Raw genomic sequence first — 13,393 nt, 5'->3', positions numbered from 1 at the left:
AATTATTTCCAACATAATTAGTACCAGATTGTTTCAGATTCTTTCTCCGCCACTATTTACATTCCTGAACACATTTCGCTGGGGCAACCCCTAGTATCAATATAGGCTGGGGGAGTGAAGAGACCAGGAGCAGCCCTGCCAAGGACTTTTGGGGTGCTGGTGGATGAGAGGCTGGACATGACCTGGCACTCACAGCCCAGAAAGCCAAATGTGTGCTGGGCTGCATCCAGAGCAGCATGGCCAGCAGGGCAGGGGAGGGGATTCTGCCCCTCTGCTCTGCTCTGGTGAGAGAGACCCCACCTGGAACACAGCACCCAGCTCTGGGGTACCCAGTTCAGGAAGGACATGGACCTGTTGGTCTGTTCAGAGCAGGGCCACTAAGCTGATTAGAGTGATGGAGCACCTTTCCTATGAGGAAAGGCAGAGATAATTGGGATTGTTCAGCCAGGAAAAAGGAAGGTTTTGGGGTGAGTAAATTGTAGCCTTTCAGTAGCTGACAGAAGCCTACAAGAAAGATGGAGAGAGACATTTTACAAGGGCTTGTAGTGTCAGGACAAGGGGGAATAGCTTCAAACTGAAAGAGAGTAAGTTTAAATTACATATTAGGAAAAGATTCTTTACTGTGAGGTTGGTGAGACACTGGAACATGTTGCCCAGAGAAGCTGTGGATACCCCAACCCTGGAAATGTTCAAGGCCAGATTGGATGGAGCTGAGCAACCTGGTCTAGTGGAAGGAGTCCCTGCCCATGGAAAGGGGGATTGGACCTAAATGATCTTTCAGGTCCCCTCAGAAATGAGGAATAACTGAAAGAAAGACTCATTCCTTGAAATTATTTTTATAAGAAGTTTGTAAAAAAATTCAAAGCAACTGTTAAATACAAATTTCATTTATGTTCTACACTAAACTATAATCACAGCACTTGTACATTTCCTTCAAAGGCGAGAGAAAGAGAGAGTACAAGTTCCAATTCTGGAAGACCATTTGAACAAGACATGATCTGGAAAACTGAAATAATGTGGGGTATAAAATTCAGTCATGCTGCCTGACAAAAGAGAGAAAGCACAACAGGAGGCACAGGCACTAGTGATTACATTCTCTTCACACGGAATTAGCAGAAGGATGGAAGAGCCATTTGCTATTTATCTTCTTTCATGTTCCCCTCTCTTCCACCTACCCCCAAAACTCAAGAGAGGTCTGCAGAGATGTCCCTTCACCACTGCACCCTAAGGAAGCTTTACAGAATGCTAAAAACCACAGCAGCAGCTCGGGCCAAACCCCCTTGCAGCACCACGAGTCCCCTGCTGTCTGCCATACGGTGTGATCACATAATACCCAACCCCTTGGCTGGTGGGACAGAGTCAGTGGAGCAGAAGGTTGCAAAAGGAAGCTCAGCAGGAAACACAAATTGCTGTTAACAGCTTTAAATGGTTTAACGTGTACCTGGTGCCAGAATCAGGCACTAACTGAAGATGCAGCCATTAGCTATCAGGGCAGCAGAAACTATGGACTTGGAAAGGGAAAAGGTGAACATTACTCTTCATCCTAATTCTACCCAGGATGGAGGAAGCATGGCTCAAAAAGCAACTTATGATTTGGACAATCAATACATTTCCATTTGCTAGGGTGTGGAAAGCCACAAGCTAATGAATTCTGCATTACAGGCAAACCTTGCCAAATTAGCCCACAGTGTCTGGGAAGCAGTACATGACCCAACCCTCAGGAAACCCTGCAAAACCCAATGAAAACCAATAAATCAGTGGGTGTTAGGGGTGCTGGGAGCAGGGGTAGGTGGGGTGGGGGATGTTGTTTTGTTTCTTTGGTGGCAAAGTATCCCTGGAAAAACCAGGGTATGTTTTTCCTTATCCCATTTACTTAACTTTTTCACCTTGTACACTTGCCCTGGAGAGCTTCAGTTCAATCCCTGAGCACAAACACAGTACCTCAACACAAGAACAGGCCAGTGCTGATAAAGGCCTCTATATCACTACATAAACAGTCATATGAACAGCTACAGAAATGTTCACATCCCCTGTTTAGCAACACACTCCATTGCAGTGTCCACTGCCACTCTTGGGCCCTTTTGTACTCCTTTTTATTAACAGCACCAAGCTGATTTAAGCTCCCACAGCAACACACAACTGCTCACACAAGCAATACCACACTTCAAATACCTAGAAACTCTCCAAGCCTACAGTGGCCTCTGAGTAGTCACCCACTCCTAAAGAGACTTTCAAGAGAGATGAAATCAGCAAATATATCCCATCATCCTAGAGCAGAGCAAATGGCCCATGGAGCATGGGATCTGTGATAGCAAAATTACAGACTGTAACACAGTAAAATTTCCTGCATGCATTGATTCGAGTCTTCCTCTTGATAGTGAGTTTCTCAATAAATTAGTCATTTTCCTGCTTGGGAGACAAGCAGAATTCAGTCTTTATCAGTCTGGTAAGATTTTATTGATTTATTCTTCTACCTATACTTCACTGCTTTTCATAGTTCTCAGCATTACCCTTAAAGCGACAAAAAAGTCTCTTACATGTCTGCCTGAAGAAATCACATAGAAAAATAGTCCAAAGATGTTTACCTAAACCTGCTGAGATCTTCAAGTAACAACTTTATGGCAGTAACTACCCACTGATTCAACAGTTCACACATTCAAATGCCAACTTTGTTAATTATTTCAGAGTTCTCCTGTAGGAGAGTGAAGGTACAATACTGAAATCAATGCTAAACATCCAAAGTTTGGGTTGGACTTTGCACACCACGAACTAGCAAAATAGTCAAGTACAAATTGCATCATTTTCATAAAGACAAATCAGTTTCCAACAGTTCAGAAAACACTCCTATATTGCTTTTTATTTTCCTCTCTTGCAATCATGCCATGCATGAGATGATGTTCAGCTAAGTATTAATGAAACCAGTCATGCCCACTAACACAAAAAATTGTGTAGAACAGAAAAATCCCTAAACAGTAGCTGCCTACTCAGTCAGATGCAACATCCCAGTGTAACAGATGGGGCACAGGGAGTGACTGGGTAAGTTCATCTGCTGGCACTGTGTGAGGGGACAGAACACAGTCCCTCTTGCCGCCTGCACTGCTCACTGATAGCTGGGCTGCACAGAAAGCTCCTGCTCCAGCCTCCCAGCAGCGTGTCCCAGGAGGAGTGCAGGAGCCCAGGGACTCAGGAGCCACAAGGACCCTCCAGGGGCTTCTCCAGTTGCCCCTCCTGGGTCCCTGCCTGCAGTGGCGTGGCCAGGCAGTGACCTGGTGGCCCTGGCAGTGACCTGGTGGCCCTGGCAGTGACCTGGTGGCCCTGGCAGCCTGCCCTGGCCCACACGGCTTCACACTGCTGAGGGAACTGCACAGAGAAAGGAGCACCGCTCCAGAGGCAGCTTTTAATTTTCCACAACTTTAGCTGCAGTTCCTCCTGCTAGGGCCAGCCTTCCACATGGTCTCACTTCTGCCTCCCCACATGACGAACAGACTGCAGGCACTGGAGGCACCCAGGACAAAAAGCAGGGGATCTCCCAAACCCTCCTACAATGTTCTTTCCCAGCACAGCTTTTATTCTTTTTTCTTCCTATCTACAATAAAGATGCCAGAATAATTAAAGCAATGATTTGTTTACTTTGGATAAGCTTTTTAAGAGTGCTTTATGCTTAAACCCATGACAAATGTGCTCTTTTAATTATTTACAAAAATTACTTCTAGAGCATTTTACTGATGGACTAATATTATTACTGTACAATACGTAATCTGAAATAAACATAGCATGAGAAACTTGAAAAGAAAAGAAAAAATACAAATAATTGAGAAAATACTCTTAGCGCACTTGGCATGACAGCAGAATTCAAACAGCAATACACTGAAGTAAAAATGTCACTATTAGCTCTTTCAGAAACAGCAGAAAAGTCTGACCATCTCAAGAATAAAATCACTTTCTGGATTTTCGTCTGTTGGATCCATCATAAACAACTGGTAGATCTTTCAGAAGAGAGAACATCATCTTGTCTATTAGTACATCTTGTCTATTAGCTTGAGCCGGAAAGCAGTGGAGGGGACAACTTCCTTTGTAATCAAGGTTTTCCCCACTTCACCTCCCTCCAAGAGTTCAAGAAAACCTGGTACTTTAATTATGGGAACAATCAAGAAGGAACAAAAATACTTTGAATTTTTGGTTCATGATGCAAGCCTGAATAGAACACAAACTAAAATTATAAGAAAAATCCATATCTTGCCTTGGAATATTTTCTTTCTTTCAGTGTAAAAATCCTCTTTTCAAAGCATGAAGCAAGACAGTTCTTTTCACTCCACTCCATGATAAACAGCTATGAAAATCTGGTTGCTTTATTCAGATGAAAACTTCATATTACAATACACATCCCACTCTACTTTAAACCACAGGCAGTGTGAATGCAGATTTTGTAAATCATATTATTTTGAGTTTAACAATGGCACTTCTGTTCATTGACTTAGTAATTTTCATTGCTAAAATCACACAAGGAAAACAGTCAACTTCAATTACACATTTTTAATTTTAAAATTCTCACATTTCAAGTACCCCATGATATATTTCTGCTTCAAGAAGCCACTTCTGCAATAATTGCTATGGTTTTGAATTGTCCATTACAGACATGTGGCATCTCCAGCCAGGGTCAAAGCATCACAGACATGCACTAAAACCAACTTGGAAGTAAAATACTTTTATATTTAACCCTGAGACTCAGCAGTGAAAAGCTGGTACAACAAAACTTAACAAGCCATTTACTAGTTATTCCTTCTTGAACTGAAAAGCACTGGAAACTACATTCTTAGTGGTAATTTAAGGTACTTAAAAACAAACCATAACAGCTCTGCAAAAAGCACACCCTTCACTAGATATTTCAGTCAATTGATTTCACCCTTCTGTAGCACTACGATATACTCTCTTTATAGATATATAAATGCTTTAGAAGTTTTAAATAAATGAGAGTGCTACTACAAAAGATGATACTAACTGAGATCTGGAATATTAACAGTCCTCTACTAGAGGATCACACTGTACTTCAGGACAGGTACTTTAAGAATCTGCTGAAAGCTGAGGAAAAGCTTTTCAATCTCAAGAAGCTGTGATTTCAAATGAAATCAAACAAGCAGCATAAAAGTCACCAAATACCCACACTGACATTTCACAATGGTTACAGTGCAGTCATAGAAGTCAAAATATGCATGGCAAAATTCTTGAACTTCACAAGCCCAGCTGTCATGCTCAAATTCTGCTGGTTTAGTCAGCCATCAGAAAATCTATGAAATGAGACGAGCTCATCAGAGCTCAGCAGCCTTACTTCATTTAAGATTATGTTCACTGACTGCAATAAAGACATGTATCAAAAGATCCTCTGAAATCTTTTTGGAGGCAAGATCAAATGCCAAAATCTCCTTCAAATAAAGCTGCATTTGAAAACAAACCAAATTGCAAAAAAAAAGGAACATAAGAAACTGTACCTTAATTGGAGCCCGGCTAAACTGTATTTTTCTGTTGGCTGGGATTTCATCTTCATCTGGCAATCCATTAATTTCAGAATATTCCATATCAGGTTCATAACAGTTATTTTCATCACTGTCATCCAGATCATCCTGTTCTGTACCTGTCTCTCCCCAGTCAGAATTATACCTGGATCGTACCCGATACACATTGTAGTCAGAATGCATGTACACATGGGAACTCTGAAAATTATTCACATCTTCATGCCCATCTTTTTCACTTTCCTCATCATAATGGGACTCAGTAGCATCTGTGGCAAAATCACCACCTGAAGCTACATTTCTTGTTAACTCTGCAGCTTCAGGCCGATCAAAGATATCTTCTGTGTGTTCTGACTGTTCCTTCTGTTGCACCAAAACTCCCGTCTCTGTTTTTGACTTACTCCTAGCACAGCTGTCCACAGATCTTTCGCTGTCAAGCACACTGACCAAATCCTGTTGACCTGTTGCAGAACTCTCAACAGAATCAGCACTTGCCTCTGTGCTCTTTTTTATTTCTTCAGTTGTTTTTGATCCTGCCAAAGTGCCTGTGGACACTTTCTGTCTCGGTGTGGAAGAAGTGTTAGTCTGCTGAGAGTTCTCAACAGACATCACGCCTGTACTCTGTTTGGCTGGGGGAGACCACGTGCTGGTCTCTTTCAAAGGACTGAAACCCTCAAGGTTTGCAACTGGGGAGGAGATATTTGTGACAGTAGATGAGAGGTTAAGTGGATAGTGACCAGTTACAGAGTACTCTTCATTGTTTTCTGACTTTTCTACGTTTACGCTGTGTGAGTCAGTGTTTTCAAAAACTGCACTGAGCTGACTCACAGTTGGAGAGACAGTCTCTGTCCTTGGGCTAAGACTGTCCAGTGAATCCATGCTGCCTCTGTTAGACTTAGAGATGCACCACTCATCTGGAAGTTCATTAGAAATGATTTTCTCTTTCTTTGGGGAATAGCGATTTGAATGTCCTGTTTCATGAGCATTTCGCTCAAACATCTTCCGAGTTTCAGTAAACTTGGAATAGGAAGGACCATCATGGATAGTGTCAAATCTACTTATCCTTTCAGACACGGACGATTCCAACTTTACGATTGAACCATCTGCTTTTTCTACAAATTCTTTGGGCCTAATTCGTCTTTGAGGTGATGGAGGGCCACCCTTTCCCCTGGTTTTAGGGGCAACTCCAGCACTTTCAGAGGGCTCCATGCCCATCTGCATAAATAAGTTCTTGATCCTATTGACATTTGAGCCATATTTCCTTCCCCTGCTCTGTGAGGCCTCTCCTTCCTCTTTCGCTTTTTGGTCTCCATCTGATTTCGGTTTGTCAAAGGTGCTTTTCAGTGCCTGGAACTCAGTCCTGTAAGCATTTCTGTGAGGAGAGGCACTTCGGAGGGTGGATCTTTCTCCTGAAGACTCTGTTTTCATCATGTTTACTTCAGGAGTGTGAAACCTGCTTGCATAGTTTCTGCGGTACCGCTCTCAGTAGTTTGCCACAGCAGATCCTGCTTGAGGAGCGTTTTTCCTCAGGGGCCACTGCCCTTCAGCAGGACCATACTTGACAGATCTGGAGGCCAATGTCTTAATGCACACAGTCAATTTTGACAAAGCAGCACGACTGAGGACTCTGAAGAACAAGGGCTGATTTAACCTGCAATAGAAAGGAGGGTTTTCTGAAACCATGTCAGGTACTTTAAGTCTGTCACAATTTCCATTTACCATTTTCTGACATGTTTACAAAAAACTAGCAAAAAGAAATACAAACCAACATCGCACAGACATGTGAAAGCTTGCCATTACCAACTTTTTCAAATTGACTGTTGCATAATTTATAATCTATAACATCATAGTGAAAGAACAAATAATCGTAGCTTTCCATTCACAAATATAGTATCATGGCACAAATATGCACGCAAAGGAAAGGCAATGTGACATGAAATATGAGGCACTGCAAGACAATCCTTGCTCGCTCAGAGAAACATAATGGTAGAAACACGATCAAAGATAATATGCTTAGATAGGCAAATTAAACATCAGCTCGAGGGAATACAAAAACTGCACCCAAAGTTAACATCTTCAGCTGACAGGGTAATGGAAGTGAAATCCCGTTAGAGAAAGTTACCCCTTATCACGGGCAGAGGTTTTATCGTCTGGAAGACCCCGGAGGTACCAACGAGGAGATGCAGAAACGGAGCCAGGGGTCTGGACCGCTCGCACGGCCCGGCCCCAGGGGCTCATCCCCGGCTCCCGCAGCCCAGCGAAGGGCACCCCGGGGGTCTCCCGAGCCAACCTCCTCTCCCTTCCCCTCCGTTCCTGCTCCCCAGTCCTCGCCCTGCCGCGCCGCCGCCGCCGAGGCGGGGACGCCTCACTCTGGCCGCTGCACACACGGTGCCGGTGCCGGTGCCGGTACCGGGAGCCTGCGGCCGTCGCACCGAGAGCGACGCGCCCGTCCCCGCGCACCTCCCGCTCCGCTCCCGCCGATCGCCACGGGCGACTGGAAATGCCACACGGCAGAGACCCTCGGCGAGCCGTGCAGCCCTCGCAGGAGGCAATAAACTCAACCCGAGAGGGCAGCGCTGGAGCCCCGCGGCGGCTCCCCCTCGGGCGGCCGTGCCGCCCCGGCGGGCCGGAGCCGCGGGGCCTCGGGCGGCAGCACCTTGCGGCGGGGCAGTGCCCGGGCAGGCGCCCGCCGCCCCCACGAAACAAAAGCCCGGTGCCGCCGCCGTTCCCCGCGGAGCCCGGCGCCCGTGCCGCCGAGCGCGCACGCCGCCTTACCCAGCCGACAGCCGCGACGGACTCCCCCGGCCGCCCGACTCAGCGCTGCCCCCGCGCCTCCTCTGCGCAGAGCGGCCGCTGCCGCCGCCCGCCTGACAGGAGGCAGCAGCCGCCGCGTCGCCTCAACGCCATTGCAGGCAGCGGCGGCGGCGGCAGCGGGGGCACGGACACGGCTCCGCGCGCACACCCGCGGCGGCGGCGCGGGGGAGGACGAGGCGCCGTGGCCGCCGCGGCCGCGCTCCCGCCCGCCGCCCGCCCCTCCGCCGCCGCGCCCCCGCCGCGCCCCCGCCGCCGGACGCGCCGCAAGCCGCCGCCGCCGCCCGCCGCGGGGCCGCCCGCCGCCGCCGCCGCCCGCGGTGACAGGTGCCTCACCTCCTCGGCGAGCCGCAGTGGTTCGCTCCGCCGGCGGGGCGGGGGAGGCGGCCAGCCCGCTGCAGTCCGGCCCCGGGCGGTGACTGCCGAGAGGCGGAGGACGGGCCCGGCCGCGGCCACGCCGCCAGCGCCGAGTCCCGGTGCCTGCCTCCGGCCCGGTTATCCCCTTCTTCTCTCCCCTGGAACGCTCGTTTCCAGCCTGACCCCCGCGGACCGGGCCCGCCCGGCACCCGCCCGTGTCGGAGGAGGCAGCGTACCCGCCCCCGCGCGGGAGGGGCAGCGTCCCGGGTCCCGGGAAAGCCCCCGCTCCTTCCCGCTGCAGGAAACGCGCGGGGCGCGGGGGGCACCGGGCGCGCGGAGAGCTCCCTGCAGATCAGGAGCCGCCGTGCTCCTTCCCTCGCTGTTGATCCACTCGCCCAGGCTGCCCGAGCGAGGAGCGTGCTGGTGACAAGCCCCGGCGAACCGCTCACAGCTCCATGGGCATGGCTTGTTCTGGCAGCTGCTGACAGGGACGAGGATCATCTTTGGAGCACAACCACAAAGCCTTTGTTGTTTGTTAGCTAGGCGAGTTCACCACAAAAATGTTTTGGCTTTATAAAGGTAATAAGAAAACTTAATTGCAGAACATGAAATCTCTAGGTAATTTGTAAGATGGGCAATCGGAAGGTAATGACTGTTAATCACATAGCAAGTCCTAAGCAAAGTTCGTTGAACTAACTGCATAAATATCAAAAAATGGCCTGGGGATGTACAATGCAAAGTCTGAAAACTAATTATTATGTATACAGAAGCAAGACAGCGGTGACTGGAAATAAAGGAATGAGGTATATAATCCACAAACTTGATTAATTACTTTTGCATTGGTACCATACCACTGAAGCGTTCACAGGTGTCAATCTCTAGCTATTTTGTACCATGGGGATGTAGCACATGACTGTTTGCCTCAATAAAGTTTAAATAACCAGCATGAATATTGACAGCCAAACAACAAAACGTATAGATTGAAAACAGCATTTTGACAAATATATATGCCAGAGGCCAGGAACAGAAGCGAGGGTGTTTCAGAATTTTCCCCACTGCTGGCAGTAGCCTGTCCTGGCGCACTGCATGGCCCCAGCTCAGGCTCCTGGAGCCTCGGGGCGAGCTGGGGGATTCTGGACGCCCTGCAGGGCTGCTGAGCAAGGCTGTGCCAAAGCACCCAACACAGCAGGGAGAAAAGGAGATAGATGAAATATGTCATGAACCAAGACAGAGGCAGCCCCTGAGCTTCCAAAGCAGTCACAAAAAGCTCCCCTTCCAAGACCATGTTCCAAAAGAGAAGAATGAAGGAATTACTTTTTCGCAAGTGCTTGCAATAAGAAGTTCTACAGGTGATTCACTGCACAAGGACCGAAAATATTGCAACTAAGCAAGACATCACCTATTAAATTCTAAACATCAGATATTACAACAAATCTGAGGCCAAGCCTTTTTGCAGTCCTGGATCCAACCACAAACCAATACGGCCTCTCCGTCAGTGTATTTCTATTGGTATGACTTTGTAGACATGAAGCTGTAGGAACACCTAGAGGGCCTCTTGACTTTTGGATATAAAAATATGTTAACAGAACTTCAGGTGTTATTGAAGAAGAATAGAGACACAAGGCAGAAATTTAAACATTTTATTTCCTTTGTGATTTTTGCTAAGGATGTAGGGCTGTTGAAGACCTTAGCGTGTACCAGATATATATGTTTAGAGTTTTATAATTCCCACACACAACCAAAAAAAAGGGACATAAGCAAACATTAAAAAAATCAATGAAACAGTTGAGACAATCTTGAAGAGACTAATTCACATCTAATTATATAAAGATAATTAGAAAAATATCCACTACCTTATCTGCATAAGTGAAGTCCTTTAAATTAATTTTCTAACAGAAGTTGTGCAAACAAGATGGTCACTTCTTACCCATGTGAAATTTATACACATGAAGTAATGTACCCAAGAGAACAGTTGTATTCCTTCATGGCAGAATAGTGCAAACTACCTCTATATTATACTTTAGTAGAAAGTAAGGAAATAAGACAACTCACTGGTGCTCATAGAAGCAATGCACATTAAATATCAAGTTTTCCACAATGAGAGATAATATATTATAATAATTGAGATAATATGAGAGATAATATAAATGAGAGATAATATATTATAATATATTTATGTTTTCCTTAAATGTGCTGTTGGTAGAAAACATAAATGTTCAGCTTTGAAACAGAATCTAATGCCAAATTATTTTAAGTAATGTCATGTTCCTTCAATATCACCTCAGGTTCATTACAGCCAAAATGTACAGAAACTACTGGAAATTGTGGCTGCTTTATCAGAGCTGGGACCCTATTTAGATGTTCAGCTTTGGTCACTGACATCTAAGTTATTCAAACTTACATTATAATCACTTTAAAAAAATCAATCTACATCCTTATTTACACAGTGCCCATGGGAAACATTATTATTATTATTATTATTATTATTATTATTATTATTATTATTATTATTATTATTATTATGTCTAGAATAATGAATTGCATTTTGTTTCAATTGTTATGTTGCCTTTTAAGACAATCTCTTCATTTATTAACATAGCCATATATCTAACTGTAAATATCAGAATTGTGTGTCCTTGCACATTTTCAGTACTTTTGAGATTGACTACATTTGACTAGAAAGTATTTTTAGGCTTTGCTAAAGTATGATTGAGATTTCTGTTAATTCCCGAGCAATATTAAAATGCTGCACAGCATGCTTTAGAGAAGATAAGAGACCAAGGGCCTCCTTACTATGTTAGTATAAAATCAGAGTAATTTCACTGGAGTTATAGAATTACTCAATTTCCCAACCAATGGGAATTTAAAATCTGTTCAGTTTTGTATTTACATACGATAGAGTGTGATTATCATTTTACTTGCAATGCAGTAACAACTCCATTCAAATGATTCTGAATTCTCACATCTGGCAGGGAGAGACCCAAGTTGTTTAACCTTATTAGCATGACTTTAAATTATACCCAGTATCTTTTAAAACCAGTTTCGGTGCAGTCCCACAATACTGAAAACAGTTTATTTTCTTTTTACTCTCTATGTGTGAATTATATTTACTTACTTTTACTTCTGTATTTACTTTGGATGTCACTGATGGGTTGTTTCAAGTCACTTCTCTACTTTTAAGCCGCTCAACATTTTTTTGTGATTGTGATTTATTTGCACAGCAGAACAGCAATGCAAGTTTTTCCACATGGCTCAGGCAAAAGAAGTAAGTCATTCCATCTTTTGTCTCCTGTCAGTGTCTTTCAAGTCTTACAAGATAATGTCTGTCTGTTAACGTAGAAATGGAAACTATTTATTTAATCTGATCTTTGGCCAAGAAATCCTCTCTGCTATCCTGCCAAACCATCAGTGGGGAGGAGGTTTTTCTTCCTTATACATATCACAACATAAACAGAATTGAGTTCTATTTTTTCCCAGTTCCCATGAATTCATATTATGTAATCCAGCTTAAAGAAAAATATCTGGTCTGAACCCAATACTTAATTTTGGCAGATAAGATACATTCAAGTCAGGGTTCCCCATAACTAGAGTGGCAGAGATTAAAATATACAACAAACAGCTACAATAATAGGTTGATAACCTGTAGTTTCAAACATGAGCAATCTGTGATTGTCATAATTGTAATTGTTTTATATAGGAAGCCATTAATAGTTAAAAATGGGAGCTCATTAATATCAGTAATTTGGCAGCTTCAGAAGATTGTGCTGTTTTTACATTGAACATGTCAAACTACTTGAAAGATCAAGAATAGCATCAAAAAAAAGAACTTTGTCCTGAAAGATCTGAAGAAAATCTGCTAATGATAACAAAACTGCGTATTCTAGCAGTTTATCAGAAAGGCAAATATTAGCATATGAAGGCCTAAACTAAGACTAGCAAAGCCTTTTCTCAGTTATTCTGAGGAGACTTTCACATCCATTCTTAAAGATTCTGCTTGTAAATTATTTAAGAAATGCACAGCTATGGCTAGAATAAAATCAAATTTTCGAGAAGGGAAAACATGAATTATACACTGTGTACAACTGCTTACTTTGAAATGGTAGTTGTGCCTTCATTAAAAGCTAGAAATCTTAAGAATGGTCAAAAGAACTGTATTTCACACAGATTTCCCTCATGAGTCCTCAATACTGAGCTCTGCATTTACACCACAACACAGACAACTATTAGTTACCAGACTAACTAGAACGATGGCAGCTAGTTGCAGAGAAAACATGATTTCATGGAAAAGGAAAAGACAAAATGTTTCACCTGCTAGGATTTTTAAGAATCAATCCTGGCAAAATTCATTTCATATTAAACTATTTAAGCAAGAAAACTGTTAGGAAGCATCAAATAAAATAGATAAGTTGACAAAGTGAGTAAGATCCTCCAAGGTGCGTGGTACCTGTCTCATACCTTGATTCATCAGGTAAGTATCATACGTAGATACATGGTATAGAAAACTCTCCAGCATCATTGGGAAAGATTCAGACTTGGAAATGTTACTAATTCATCTATTTCAAACCAGAAGAGCAGAAATAAGAGATAGTTGAGAGACTCACCATAATTCAATAATTACCTCTTCATGGAACTATTTTCTTATTGTAACATTAATTTTCTATTGAAAATAGAAATTCTTTAAATTCTTTAAATTCTTTATTCTAGATTCTAGTCTGAAT

The 13,393-nt window shown here is 43.9% G+C and overlaps 1 protein-coding gene across 1 annotated transcript in view; it reads right to left on the bottom strand.

Moving 5' to 3' along the window:
* PPP1R9A (protein phosphatase 1 regulatory subunit 9A) overlaps positions 1-8,886 on the bottom strand; it is a 132,420-nt gene extending 123,534 nt beyond the window's left edge. The window contains 2 exon segments of the mRNA XM_036403693.2: positions 5,487-7,158; positions 8,655-8,886. Of these exon segments, the coding sequence (XP_036259586.1) occupies positions 5,487-6,938 (1,452 nt within the window). The 5' untranslated portion in view covers positions 6,939-7,158; positions 8,655-8,886.
* Positions 8,887-13,393: the final 4,507 nt, after the last annotated feature.

This window comes from Molothrus ater, chromosome 1 (assembly GCF_012460135.2).
Source record: "Molothrus ater isolate BHLD 08-10-18 breed brown headed cowbird chromosome 1, BPBGC_Mater_1.1, whole genome shotgun sequence".
NCBI classification, from domain to species: domain Eukaryota; kingdom Metazoa; phylum Chordata; class Aves; order Passeriformes; family Icteridae; genus Molothrus; species Molothrus ater.
This window is presented reverse-complemented; position numbering and strand designations above follow the sequence as displayed.